This window comes from Salvelinus fontinalis, unplaced genomic scaffold, assembly GCF_029448725.1.
Source record: "Salvelinus fontinalis isolate EN_2023a unplaced genomic scaffold, ASM2944872v1 scaffold_0039, whole genome shotgun sequence".
NCBI classification, from domain to species: Eukaryota; Metazoa; Chordata; class Actinopteri; order Salmoniformes; family Salmonidae; genus Salvelinus; species Salvelinus fontinalis.
This window is the reverse complement of record NW_026600248.1, coordinates 316,874-331,725: the sequence shown is the minus strand read 5'-3', so window position 1 is coordinate 331,725 and position 14,852 is coordinate 316,874. Positions and strand designations below refer to the sequence as shown.

At 49.3% G+C, this 14,852-nt stretch overlaps 1 protein-coding gene across 1 annotated transcript; it reads left to right on the top strand.

The window, feature by feature from the left end:
* The first annotated feature begins 940 nt into the window (after nt 1–940).
* LOC129842417 (N6-adenosine-methyltransferase non-catalytic subunit-like) lies at nt 941–12,046 on the top strand. The gene is made up of 7 exons (XM_055910972.1): nt 941–1,090; nt 4,578–4,666; nt 4,926–5,013; nt 8,462–8,539; nt 8,671–8,758; nt 9,091–9,181; nt 11,881–12,046. The coding sequence occupies exons 1-7, from the start codon at nt 1,025–1,027 to the stop codon at nt 12,044–12,046; spliced, it is 666 nt and encodes a 221-aa protein (XP_055766947.1). The 5' UTR covers nt 941–1,024.
* Nucleotides 12,047–14,852: the final 2,806 nt, after the last annotated feature.

Below are 14,852 nucleotides of genomic sequence, written 5' to 3'. Positions count from 1 at the left end.
TCACAAGGAGGTATGGATGATTTAAGATGAAATCGTCAACCCTGTTACGGTCATCCCTGTTCCGGTCAACCCTGAGGTGAAATCACATGTATTGTTTCACCAAGTTACATTTCTCAAAAGGCAGCGAATTGGTGGAACAATCCTGCTACTGGAACAACCCTGCTCCTAGAATTGGTGGAACAACCCTGCTACTAGAATTGGTGGAACAACCCTGCTACTAGAATTGGTGGAACAACCCTGCTACTAGAATTGGTGGAACAACCCTGCTACTGGAATTGGTGGAACAACCCTGATACTGGAATTGGTGGAACAACCCTGATACTGGAATTGGTGGAACAACCCTGCTACTGGAACAACCCTGCTACTGGAATTGGTGGAACAACCCTGCTACTAGAATTGGTGGAACAACCCTGCTACTGGAACAACCCTGCTACTGGAACAACCCTGCTACTGGAACAACCCTGCTACTGGAACAACCCTGCTACTGGAACAACCCTGCTACTGGAACAACCCTGCTACTAGAACAACCCTGCTACTAGAATTGGTGGAACAACCCTGCTACTGGAATTGGTGGAACAACCCTGATACTAGAATTGGTGGAACAACCCTGCTACTATAATTGGGTTTGGTAGAGGCATGGGCTAGCTAGATGAAGTTAACGCCGCTCTTCCAGCACACTTTGGGCGGAAGTAGAGAGAATTGGTGACAAACGGCCTTTCTGATGATCATTGTTTACAGTTTGTTCACGGTGGAGTAACGTGATACAACATCACCACAGTGTGGCCGCATCTACTCATTGCACCAGCAGAAAGACAGGGACGCGATGTCTTCTGTCGTCGGAGGAAAAAAACAATGACGCAAATCACAGGCGCAGCAGTTGAACCGGACCGACGTCATCAGAACCCGACTAACGTTCATTGTTTTCGAGGGTAGTAAAAGCTTTTCGACCCCCCGCCAGAGAAAACAGTTTTAAGCATTTTGTGAACTAACGAAATACTTTATTAAACTAATCACCGATAAAGAAATGAATAGTCGCCTACAGGAGATACGGGAAAAGCAGAAGCTGCGACGCCAGCTTCTAGCTCAACAGGTAGCTAGCTAAAGCTAAGTTAGTATCCTAGCTAGCGAGCTAACATGCGTTGTCTTCTTGTTTACATGCTAGCTCAACAGGTAGCTAGCTAAAGCTAAGTTAGTATCCTAGCTAGCGAGCTAACATGCGTTGTCTTCTTGTTTACATGCTAGCTCAACAGGTAGCTAGCTAAAGCTAAGTTAGTATCCTAGCTAGCGAGCTAACATGCGTTGTCTACCTTGTTTACATGCTAGCCCTCTAAAGTGAGCCTTTAGCCTGGGGGAAGAGCTATGTATCTAGCTACATAACTACCATACCTTGTTAGTTAACTAACATTCGTAGCTAATGTAAACATCTAACGTTAGCTATGTGTTTGACTTAACCGAATAGGATTAGGTCAACAGGTAACGTTAGCTATTAGCATGACTAACATATCATTACCTAGCACATCTTCTAAAGTGAGCCTCTAGTTAGCTAATAACTTGTTAGCTAACAATCGTAATTACTGTACATATTATTGTTATTTTGGCTTATTTTGTCGCCGTGGAGCGAGGCCAATTGATCTTGATTGAGTTGAGTGGAAAAAGTTAACCAGCGCATGATAGTTGACAAAGTATCTTTTAACAACTAATAATAGTTGCGTTAGCTAGCTATTGTTCGTCCTAGACATTAGTTACTGTTATGACGTGAGAGCATTTGTGCCTATGATTGTAGCTAGCTAAGAGACTGATCGCTTCTAGCTGAATCATTATCTCTGTGCATTAGACCAAGAAAGCTCAGATTCAAACTCCCATTATTAACCAGCTCTGCAACCGTTAATGTCAAAGTACGTTTGTTTATCACCAAATTTGTTTATCACTGTCTTCATTTACTCCCGTTATGCCGGTATATAGACACTGGACAAGAATATAAATGCAACATGTAAAGTTTCATGAGCTGAAATGTTCCAGACGCACAAAAAGCATATTTCGCTCTAATTTGTTTACATCCCATGTTAGTGAGCGTTTCTCCTTTACCAAGAGATTCCATTCACCTGACAGATGTGGCATATCAAGAAGCTGATTAAACAGCGCGATCATTACACAGGTGCACCTTGTGCTGGGGGACAATAAAAAGACACTAAAATGCACAGTTTTGTCACAACACAATGCCACAGGTGATTGGCTGGACCTGGCTCCCAAGTGGGTGGTCCTGGCTCCCAATTGGGTGGTCCTATGCCCTCCCAGGCCCAACCATGGCCATTCATGTGAAATCCATAGATTAGGGCCTAAGGAATTGATTGATTTCCATTATCTTCTTTGGCACCTCATGTAAACCTCATTGCTGCCATGCAGGTTGGTAGTCTACTACATCTAATTTATTTAGCCCTGTTTTGGAGGTACATACCGGCCATAACGGGAGTAAATTAAGGTAGTTGCTCAGCGAATATCCACATTTGGTGAATCAACTAATATATTTTGACATAACGCCTGCAGAGCTGGTGAATGGGAGTGTTAGTCTGAGCTTTATTGTTTTGTTTTACATACCGCACAGATACTGGTTCAGCTTGTAGCTAATCTTCATATCTAACTGACTTGTTTGGTCCTGTCCTAGTTGGGAGCAGAGAGTGATAGCTTTTAGCTAGTTAACTAACTTGTTCGTTCCTCTCCTAGTTGGGAGCAGAGAGTGATAGCTTTTAGCTAGTTAACTAACTTGTTCGTTCCTCTCCTAGTTGGGAGCAGAGAGTGATAGCTTTTAGCTAGTTAACTAACTTGTTCGTTCCTCTACTAGTTGGGAGCAGAGAGTGATAGCTTTTAGCTAGTTAACTAACTTGTTCGTTCCTCTACTAGTTGGGAGCAGAGAGTGATAGCTTTTAGCTAGTTAACTAACTTGTTCGTTCCTCTACTAGTTGGGAGCAGAGAGTGATAGCTTTTAGCTAGTTAACTAACTTGTTCGTTCCTCTCCTAGTTGGGAGCAGAGAGTGATAGCTTTTAGCTAGTTAACTAACTTGTTCGTTCCTCTACTAGTTGGGAGCAGAGAGTGATAGCTTTTAGCTAGTTAACTAACTTGTTCGTTCCTCTACTAGTTGGGAGCAGAGAGTGATAGCTTTTAGCTAGTTAACTAACTTGTTCGTTCCTCTCCTAGTTGGGAGCAGAGAGTGATAGCTTTTAGCTAGTTAACTAACTTGTTCGTTCCTCTCCTAGTTGGGAGCAGAGAGTGATAGCTTTTAGCTAGTTAACTAACTTGTTCGTTCCTCTACTAGTTGGGAGCAGAGAGTGATAGCTTTTAGCTAGTTAACTAACTTGTTCGTTCCTCTACTAGTTGGGAGCAGAGAGTGATAGCTTTTAGCTAGTTAACTAACTTGTTCGTTCCTCTCCTAGTTGGGAGCAGAGAGTGATAGCTTTTAGCTAGTTAACTAACTTGTTCGTTCCTCTCCTAGTTGGGAGCAGAGAGTGATAGCTTTTAGCTAACATTACTAGTTAACTAACTTGTTCGTTCCTCTCCTATTTGGGAACAAAGAGTGATAGCTTTTAGCTAACAGTACTAGTTAACTAACTTGTTCGTTCCTCTCCTAGTTGGGAGCAAAGAGTGATAGCTTTTAGCTAACATTACTAGTTAACTAACTTGTTCGTTCCTCTCCTAGTTGGGAGCAGAGAGTGATAGCTTTTAGCTAACAGTACTAGTTAACTAACTTGTTCGTTCCTCTCCTAGTTGGGAACAAAGAGTGATAGCTTTTAGCTAACATTACTAGTTAACTAACTTGTTCGTTCCTCTCCTAGTTGGGAGCAGAGAGTGATAGCTTTTAGCTAACATTACTAGTTAACTAACTTGTTCGTTCCTCTCCTAGTTGGGAGCAGAGAGTGATAGCTTTTAGCTAACAGTACTAGTTAACTAACTTGTTCGTTCCTGTCTTAGCTAACATCTTTAGAAATGGACATATTTAAAAGAGATCTTAAAACACACCCTCTGCTTTCCCTCAGGGTGCTTTTTAGTCATTCGGTTTTTATTATTATATTAGGTTTTTTTAATCTTCATATGTTTTTGTGTACTAAATGTCTGTTTTTATTTTCATTGTTTTTTAAATAATTTTTCTGTGAAGCACGTTTCGTTGCATTGCATGTCTGCTGTATACATTAAGCTTTATTTTATTTGAGCAGAGAGTGATAGCTTTTAGCTAAGATTAGTAGCTAGCTAACTAGCTTGTCCGTTCCTGTCCTAGTTGAGAGCAGAGATTGATAGCTTTTAGCTAAGATTAGTAGCTAGCTAACTAGCTTGTCCGTTCCTGTCCTAGCTAACATTAGTAGCTAACTAGCTTGTCCGTTCCTGTCCTAGTTGAGAGCAGAGATTGATAGCTTTTAGCTAAGATTAGTAGCTAGCTAACTAGCTTGTCCGTTCCTGTCCTAGCTAACATCCATAGCTAACTAACTTGTCTGTTCCTGTCGTAGCTAACATTAATAGCTAACTGACTTGTCCGATCCTGTCTTAGCTAATTATTAATAGCTAGCTAACTTGTCCGTTCCTCCCCTAGTTGGGAGCAGAGAGTGCGGACAGTATTGGCGCCGTTCTGAACAGCAAAGACGAACTGAAGGAGATTGAGGAGACCAGAGAGACATGCAGGTATGACACACACACACACAGACACTGTCACAGGTATACACTCACACACACACAGAGACTACTGTCACAGGTACACACACACACACAGACACTGTCACAGGTGTACACTCACACACACAGAGACTACTGTCACAGGTACTCACACACTTCCAGCAATCAGTATTTCTCAATTCCTTGGGGACCCCCAGAGTGTGCACATTTTTGTTCCAGTCCAGCCCTATCACTTGGTTTAACTATTCAACAAGTTGTGTATGTGTAGGGCATCGTTCGATACTGCCGGGCCGAGCTCCAAGAGGAAGCTTCAGGTGGAGGGAGAGGACACAGAGGAGGACGTTGAGGAGCAGAAGGTAGGAAAACACAAACAGGTCACTGAGAGAAACGTCTCTGTGATAGACTGGATCACTGAGAGGAAAGACTGGATCACTGAGAGGAACGTATCTGTAATAGACTGGATCACTGAGAGGAACGTATCTGTAATAGACTGGATCACTGAGAGGAACGTATCTGTAATAGACTAGATCACTGAGAGGAACGTATCTGTAATAGACTGGATCACTGAGAGGAACGTATCTGTAATAGACTAGATCACTGAGCGGATAGACTGGATCACTGAGAGGAATGTATCTGTAATAGACTAGATCACTGAGAGGAACGTCTCTGTAATAGACTGGATCACTGAGAGGAACGTCTCCGTAATAGACTGGATCACTGAGAGGAACGTCTCTGTAATAGACTGGATCACTGAGAGGAATGTATCTGTAATAGACTAGATCACTGGGAGGAATGTATCTGTAATAGACTAGATCACTGAGAGGAACGTCTCTGTAATAGACTGGATCACTGAGAGGAACGTATCTGTAATAGACTGGATCACTGAGAGGAACGTATCTGTAATAGACTAGATCACTGAGCGGATAGACTGGATCACTGAGAGGAATGTATCTGTAATAGACTAGATCACTGAGCGGATAGACTGGATCACTGAGAGGAACGTATCTGTAATAGACTGGATCACTGAGAGGAACGTATCTGTAATAGACTAGATCACTGAGAGGAACGTATCTGTAATAGACTAGATCACTGAGCGGATAGACTGGATCACTGAGAGGAACGTATCTGTAATAGACTGGATCACTGAGAGGAACGTCTCTGTAATAGACTGGATCACTGAGAGGAACGTATCTGTAATAGACTAGATCACTGAGAGGAACGTCTCTGTAATAGACTGGATCACTGAGAGGAACGTCTCCGTAATAGACTGGATCACTGAGAGGAACGTCTCCGTAATAGACTGGATCACTGAGAGGAACGTATCTGTAATAGACTGGATCACTGAGAGGAACGTATCTGTAATAGACTGGATCACTGAGAGGATAGACTGGATCACTGAGAGGAACGTATTGTAGGAACGTATTGTAGGAACCAGCCGGTCCAGATTGTAGGAACCAGCCTGTCCAGAAACCAGTCGGTCCAGATTGTAGGAACCAGTCGGTCCAGATTGTAGGAACCAGTCGGTCCAGATTGTAGGAACCAGTCGGTCCAGATTGTAGGAACCAGTCGGTCCAGATTGTAGGAACCAGCCGGTCCAGATTGTAGGAACCAGTCGGTCCAGGAACCAGCCGGTCCAGATTGTAGGAACCAGCCGGTCCAGATTGTAGGAACCAGTCGGTCCAGGAACCAGTCGGTCCAGATTGTAGGAACCAGCCGGTCCAGATTGTAGGAACCAGCCGGTCCAGATTGTAGGAACCAGCCGGCCCAGATTGTAGGGACCAGCCGGTCCAGATTGTAGGGACCAGCCGGTCCAGATTGTAGGAACCAGTCTGTCCAGAATGTAGGAACCAGTCGGTCCAGATTGTAGGAACCAGCCGGTCCAGGAACCAGTCGGTCCAGATTGTAGGAACCAGCCGGTCCAGATTGTAGGAACCAGCCGGTCCAGATTGTAGGAACCAGTCGGTCCAGATTGTAGGAACCAGTCGGTCCAGATTGTAGGAACCAGTCGGTCCAGATTGTAGGAACCAGTCGGTCCAGATTGTAGGAACCAGTCGGTCCGGATTGTAGGAACCAGTCGGTCCGGATTGTAGGAACCAGCCGGTCCGGATTGTAGGAACCAGCCAATCCGGATTGTAGGAACCAGCCGGTCCAGATTGTAGGAACCAGTCGGTCCAGATTGTAGGAACCAGCCGGTCCAGATTGTAGGAACCAGCCGGTCCAGATTGTAGGAACCAGCCGGTCCAGATTGTAGGAACCAGTCGGTCCAGATTGTAGGAACCAGCCGGTCCAGATTGTAGGAACCAGCCGGTCCAGATTGTAGGAACCAGCCGGTCCAGATTGTAGGAACCAGTCGGTCCAGGAACCAGTCGGTCCAGATTGTAGGAACCAGCCGGTCCGGATTGTAGGAACCAGTCGGTACAGGAACCAGCCGGTACAGATTGTAGGAACCAGCCGGTCCAGATTGTAGGAACCAGTCGGTCCAGATTGTAGGAACCAGCCGGTCCGGATTGTAGGAACCAGTCGGTCCAGGAACCAGTCGATCCAGATTGTAGGAACCAGCCGGTCCAGATTGTAGGAACCAGCCGGTCCAGATTGTAGGAACCAGTCGGTCCAGATTGTAGGAACCAGTCGGTCCAGATTGTAGGAACCAGTCGGTCCAGATTGTAGGAACCAGCCGGTCCAGATTGTAGGAACCAGTCGGTCCAGATTGTAGGAACCAGCCGGTCCAGATTGTAGGAACCAGCCGGTCCAGATTGTAGGAACCAGCCGTCCAGATTGTAGGAACCAGCCGGTCCAGATTGTAGGAACCAGTCGGTCCAGGAACCAGCCGGTCCAGATTGTAGGAACCAGCCGGTCCAGATTGTAGGGAACCAGCCGGTCCAGATTGTAGGGAACCAGCCGGTCCAGATTGTAGGAACCAGCCGGTCCAGATTGTAGGAACCAGCCGGTCCAGGAACCAGCCGGTCCAGATTGTAGGAACCAGCCGGTCCAGATTGTAGGAACCAGCCGGTCCAGATTGTAGGAACCAGTCGGTCCAGATTGTAGGAACCAGTCGGTCCAGATTGTAGGAACCAGCCGGTCCAGGAACCAGCCGGTCCAGATTGTAGGAACCAGTCGGTCCAGATTGTAGGAACCATCCGGTCCAGATTGTAGGAACCAGTCGGTCCAGGAACCAGTCGGTCCAGATTGTAGGAACCAGCCGGTCCAGATTGCAGGAACCAGTCGGTCCAGATTGTAGGAACCAGCCGGTCCAGATTGCAGGAACCAGCCGGTCCAGATTGTAGGAACCAGTCGGTCCAGGAACCAGTCGGTCTGGATTGTAGGGAACCAGCCGGTCCAGATTGTAGGAACCAGTCGGTCCAGGAACCAGTCGGTCCAGGAACCAGTCGGTCCGGATTGTAGGGACCAGCCGGTCCAGATTGTAGGAACCAGCCGGTCCAGATTGTAGGAACCAGTCGGTCCGGATTGTAGGAACCAGTCGGTCCAGATTGTAGGAACCTGCCGGTCCAGATTGTAGGAACCAGTCGTTCCGGATTGTAGGAACCTGCCGGTCCAGGAACCAGCCGGTCCAGATTGTAGGAACCAGCCGGTCCTGATTGTAGTAACCAGCCGGTCCAGATTGTAGGAACCAGCCGGTCCAGATTGTAGGAACCAGCCGGTCCAGATTGTAGGAACCAGCCGGTCCGGATTGTAGGAACCAGTCAGTATGCGTTTCATTGTGTGTGTGTGTGTGTGTGTGTGTGTGTGTGTGTGTGTGTGTGTGTGTGTGTGTGTGTGTGTGTGTGTGTGTGTGTGTGTGTGTAGGAAGAGTTGGAGGTGCAGCCACCAGATGAGAGCAACCCTTATGAAGAGGTCTACAAGGACTCTACCACCTTCCTCAAGGTAACACACAAACACACACCTCTCACCACACACACACACACACACACACACACACACACACACACACACACACACACACACGACATACATGTCAACTCTGTTGTTATAGGTTAACTGTCTGTCTGTTTCAGGGTACCCAGAGTCTGAACCCCCATAATGATTACTGTCAACACTTTGTCGACACCGGACATCGACCACAGGACTTCATCAGAGACGTCGGTACGTGTGTGTGTGTGTGTGTAATCTCTGTGTGTGTATGTGTGTGTTTAATCTATGTGTGTAACCTGTGCGTGTGTAACCTGTGTGTGTGTTTAATCTGTGTGTGTAATCTGTGTGTTTAATCTGTGTGTAATCTGTGTGTGTGTAATCTGTGTGTGTGTGTGTGTAATCTGTGTGTGTGTAATCTGTGTGTGTGTGTGTGTATTCTGTATGTGTATTCTGTATGTGTAATCTGTATGTGTATTCTGTATGTGTAATCTGTATGTGTATTCTGTATGTGTAATCTGTGTGTGTAATCTGTATGTGTAATCTGTGTGTGTAATCTGTTTCAGGTCTGGCTGACAGGTTTGAAGAGTATCCTAAACTCAGAGAGCTGATCAGACTGAAGGATGAGCTGATCTCAACCACCAACACCCCCCCCATGTAGGTCCCAGTCATTACCCCCCCATGTAGGTCCCAGTCATTACCCCCCCCTCCCATGTAGGTCCCAGTCATTACCCCCCCCATGTAGGTCCCAGTCATTACCCCCCCCCATGTAGGTCCCAGTCATTACCCCCCCATGTAGGTACCAGTCATTACCCCCCCCCATGTAGGTCCCAGTCATTACCCCCCCCATGTAGGTCCCAGTCATTACCCCCCCATGTAGGTCCCAGTCATTACCCCCCCATGTAGGTCCCAGTCATTACCCCCCATGTAGGTCCCAGTCATTACCCCCCCCATGTAGGTCCCAGTCATTACCCCCCCATGTAGGTCCCAGTCATTACCCCCCCATGTAGGTCCCAGTCATTACAATCAATCAATTTTATTTTATATAGCCCTTCGTACATCAGCTAATATCTCGAAGTGCTGTACAGACACCCAGCCTAAAACCCCAAACAGCTAGTAATGCAGGTGTAGAAGCACGGTGGCTAGGAAAAACTCCCTAGAAAGGCCAAAACCTAGGAAGAAACCTAGAGAGGAACCAGGCTATGAGGGGTGGCCAGTCCTCTTCTGGCTGTGCCGGGTGGAGATTATAACAGAACTATGCCAAGATGTTCAAAAATGTTCATAAGTGACAAGCATGGTCAAATAATAATCAGGAATAATTTTCAGTTGGCTTTTCATAGCCGATCATCAAGAGTTGAAAAACAACAGGTCTGGGACAGGTAGGGGTTCCATAACCGCAGGCAGAACAGCTGAAACTGGAATAGCAGCAAGGCCAGGCGGACTGGGGACAGCAAGGAGTCACCACGGGCGGCAGTCCCGACGCATGGTCCTAGGGCTCAGGTCCTCCGAGAGAAAGAAATTACCCCCCCATGTAGGTCCCAGTCATTACCCCCCCATGTAGGTCCCAGTCATTACCCCCCCCTCCCATGTAGGTCCCAGTCATTACCCCCCCCATGTAGGTCCCAGTCATTACCCCCCCCATGTAGGTCCCAGTCATTACACCCCCCCATGTAGGTCCCAGTCATTACCCCCCCATGTAGGTCCCAGTCATTACACCCCCCCATGCCCCATGTAGGTCCCAGTCATTACCCCCCCATGTAGGTCCCAGTCATTACACACCCCCCATGTAGGTCCCAGTCATTGCACACCCCCCATGTAGGTCCCGGTCATTGCACACCCCCCATGTAGGTCCCGGTCATTACCCCCCCCCCCCCCCCCCATGTAGGTCCCAGTCATTACCCCCCCATGCCCCATGTAGGTCCCAGTCATTACACCCCCCCCATGTAGGTCCCAGTCATTACCCCCCCCCCCCCCATGTACGTACCAGTCATTACACCCCTCCCATGTAGGTCCCAGTCATTACCCCCCCATGTAGGTCCCAGTCATTACCCCCCCATGTAGGTCCCAGTCATTACACCCCCATGTAGGTCCCAGTCATTACCCTCCTCCCATGTAGGTCCCAGTCATTACCCCCCCTCCATTGTAGGTACCAGTCATTACCCCCCCATGTAGGTCCCAGTCATTACCCCCCCCCCCCCATGTAGGTCCCAGTCATTACCCTCCTCCATTGTAGGTCCCAGTCATTACCCCCCCATGTAGGTCCCAGTCATTACACCTCCCCATGTAGGTCCCAGTCATTACACCCCTCCCATGTAGGTCCCAGTCATTACACCTCCCCATGTAGGTCCCAGTCATTACCCCCCCCCCCATGTAGGTCCCAGTCATTACCCCCCCATGTAGGTACCAGTCATTACACCCCCCATGTAGGTACCAGTCATTACACCCCCCATGTAGGTCCCAGTCATTACACCCCCCATGTAGGTCCCAGTCATTACACCCCCCATGTAGGTCCCAGTCATTACACCCCCCATGTAGGTCCCAGTCATTACACCCCCCATGTAGGTCCCAGTCAACACACCCCCCATGTAGGTCCCAGTCATTACCCCCCCCATGTAGGTCCCAGTCATTACACACACCCCATGTAGGTCCCAGTCATTACCCCCCTCCCATGTAGGTCCCAGTCAATACATCACCCCCATGTAGATCCCAGTCATTACACCCCCATGTAGGTCCATGTCATTACACCCCCCCCCCCCCCCCATGTAGGTCCCAGTCATTACCCTCCCCTCCCATGTAGGTCCCAGTCATTACCCCCCCCCCATGTAGGTCCCAGTCATTAACCCCCCATGTAGGTCCCAGTCAATGACTCCGGATAGGAGAGTCTGTTAAATGACTCTGGATAGGAGAGTCTGTTAAATGACTCTGGATCAGAGAGTCTGTTAAATGACTCCGGATAGGAGAGTCTGTTAAATGACTCTGGATAGGAGAGTCTGTTAAATGACTCTGGATCGGAGAGTCTGTTAAATGACTCCCTACTGTAGTGACTCTGGATAGGAGAGTCTGTTAAATGACTCCCTACTGTAGTGACTCTGGATAGGATCCGTCTGCTAAATGACTCCCTACTGTAGTGACTCTGGATAGGAGCCGTCTGCTAAATGACTCCCTACTGTAGTGACTCTGGATAGGAGCCGTCTGCTAAATGACTCCCTACTGTAGTGACTCTGGATAGGAGCCGTCTGCTAAATGACTCCCTACTGTAGTGACTTTGGATAGGAGAGTCTGTTAAATGACTCCCTACTGTAGTGACTCTGGATAGGAGAGTCTGCTAAATGACTCCCGTGTTAATGTGTGTCTAGGTATCTGCAGGCCGACCCAGAGCACTTTGACCTGCGTGACCTGAAGACTAAGTTTGATGTGATCCTGCTGGAGCCTCCGTTGGAGGAATACTACAGGGAGTCAGGAATACCTCACACAGAACGCTACTGGAACTGGGACGATGTGAGTTACTGGGGGGGGGGTTAGAGGAATACTACAGAGAGTCAGGAATACCTCACACAGAACGCTACTGGAACTGGGACGATGTGAGTTACTGTGGGGGGGGGGGGGTTAGAGGAATACTACAGGGAGTCAGGAATACCTCACACAGAACGCTACTGGAACTGGGACGATGTGAGTTACTGTGGGGGGGGGGGGGGTTAGAGGAATACTACAGAGAGTCAGGAATACCTCACACAGAACGCTACTGGAACTGGGACGATGTGAGTTACTGTGGGGGGGGGGGGGGGGTTAGAGGAATACTACAGAGAGTCAGGAATACCCCACACAGAACGCCTTACTGGAACTGGGACGATGTGAGTTACTGTGGTGGGGGGGGGGGGGGGGGGGGGGGTTAGAGGAATACTACAGAGAGTCAGGAATACCTCACACAGAACGCTACTGGAACTGGGACGATGTGAGTTACTGTGGGGGGGGGGGGGGGGGGGGGTGGGGGGGGGGTTAGAGGAATACTACAGAGAGTCAGGAATACCCCACACAGAACACTACTGGAACTGGGACGATGTGAGTTACTGTGGGGGGGGGGGGTTAGGAATACTACAGGGAGTCAGGAATACCTCACACAGAACGCTACTGGAACTGGGACGATGTGAGTTACTGTGGGGGGGGGGGGGGTTAGAGGAATACTACAGAGAGTCAGGAATACCTCACACAGAACGCTACTGGAACTGGGACGATGTGAGTTACTGTGGGGGGGGGGGGGGGGGGTCGGGGGGGGGGGGGGGGGGGGGGGGGGGGGTGGGGGGGGGGGGGGGGGGGGGGGGGGGGGGGGGGGGGGGGGGGTTAGAGGAGTACTACAGAGAGTCAGGAATACCTCACACAGAACGCTACTGGAACTGGGACGATGTGAGTTACTGTGGGGGGGGGGGGTTAGAGGAATACTACAGGGAGTCAGGAATACCTCACACAGAACGCTACTGGAACTGGGACGATGTGAGTTACTGTGGGGGGGGGAGGGGGGGGGGGGTTAGAGGAATACTACAGAGAGTCAGGAATACCTCACACAGAACGCTACTGGAACTGGGACGATGTGAGTTACTGTGGGGGGGGGGGGGGGGGGGGCGGGGGGGGGGGGGGGGTTAGAGGAATACTACCGAGAGTCAGGAATACCCCACACAGAACGCTACTGGAACTGGGACGATGTGAGTTACTGTGGGGGGGGGGTTAGAGGAATACTACAGAGAGTCAGGAATACCCCACACAGAACGCTACTGGAACTGGGACGATGTGAGTTACTGTGGGGGGGGGGTTAGAGGAGTACTACAGAGAGTCAGGAATACCTCACACAGAACGCGTACTGGAACTGGGACGATGTGAGTTTACTGTGGGGGGGGGGGGGGGGGGGGGTAGAGTGATAGCTACTACAGAGAGTCAGGAATACCTCACACAGAACGCTACTGGAACTGGGACGATGTGAGTTACTGTGTAAAGAGTATGAAGATATTAAATAGCAGCTATGTTAAATATAAAATAATATATGTTTATTAAATAAAGCTTTCTGTTGATTTCTCTCATCTCTTTACTTTTTCTCTCCCCCTCCTCTTCTCTCTCCCTCTCCTCTTCTCTCTCCCCCTCCTCTTCCCTCTCCCCCTCTTCTTCTCTCCCCTCCTCTTCTCTTTCTCTCCCCCTCCTCTTCTCTCTCCCCCTCCTCTTCTCTCTCTCTCCTCTTCTCTCTCCCTTCTTCTCTCTCTCTCTCCCCTCTTCTCTCTCCCCTCTTCTCTGTCTCTCTCCCCTCTTCTCTCTCCCCCTCCTCTTCTCTCTCCCCCTCCTCTTCTCTCTCCCTCTTCTCTCTCTCTCCCCTCTTCTCTCTCCCCCTCCCTTCTCTCTCCCCCCTCCTCTTCTCTCTCTCCCCCTCCTCTTCTCTCTCTCCCCCCTCCTCTTCTCTCTCTCTCCCCTCCTCTTATCTCTCTCTCTCTCCCCTCTTCTCTCTCCCCCTCTTCTCTCTCTCCCCCCCTCTTCTCTCTCTCCCCTCTTCTCTCTCTCTCCCCCCCCTCCTCGTCTCTCTCCCTCCTCTTCTCTCTCTCTCTCTCCCCTCCTCTTCTCTCTCTCCCCTCTTCTCTCTCTCTCTCCCCTCTTCTCCCTCCCTCCTCTTCTCCCTCCCTCCTCTCTCTCTCTCCCCTCTTCTCTCTCTCTCCCCTCTTCTCTCTCCCCCTCCTCTTCTCTCTCTCCCCTCTTCTCTCTCTCCCCCTCCTCTTCTCTCTCTCCCCTCTTCTCTCTCTCTAGATAATGAAGCTGGAGATAGAGGAGATTTCGGCCCTGCGTTCCTTTGTCTTTCTCTGGTGTGGATCAGGAGAGGGACTGGACCTGGGGAGAATGGTATTATACACAGAGAGGGACTGGACCTGGGGAGAATGGTACTATACACAGAGAGAGGGACTGGACCTGGGGAGAATGGTATTATACACAGAGAGAGGGACTGGACCTGGGGAGAATGGTATTACACAGAGAGAGGGACTGGACCTGGGGAGAATGGTATTACACACACAGAGAGAGGGACTGGACCTGGGGAGAATGGTATTATACACAGAGAGAGGGACTGGACCTGGGGAGAATGGTATTACACAGAGAGAGGGACTGGACCTGGGGAGAATGGTATTACACACAGAGAGAGGGACTGGACCTGGGGAGAATGGTATTACACAGAGAGGGACTGGACCTGGGGAGAATGGTACTATACACACAGAGAGAGGGACTGGACCTGGGGAGAATGGTATTACACACAGAGAGAGAGGGACTGGACCTGGGGAGAATGGTACTATACACAGAGAGGGAC

Bases quoted from the DNA above. Each gene is read 5' to 3' on its own strand.
- LOC129842417 (XM_055910972.1), top strand. From the start codon at position 1,025: ATGAATAGTCGCCTACAGGAGATACGGGAAAAGCAGAAGCTGCGACGC. The intron at 1,091-4,577 runs GTAGCTAGCTAA...TTCCTCCCCTAG, and splicing joins GCCAGCTTCTAGCTCAACAG to TTGGGAGCAGAGAGTGCGGA. The intron at 9,182-11,880 runs GTAGGTCCCAGT...ATGTGTGTCTAG, and splicing joins ACCACCAACACCCCCCCCAT to GTATCTGCAGGCCGACCCAG.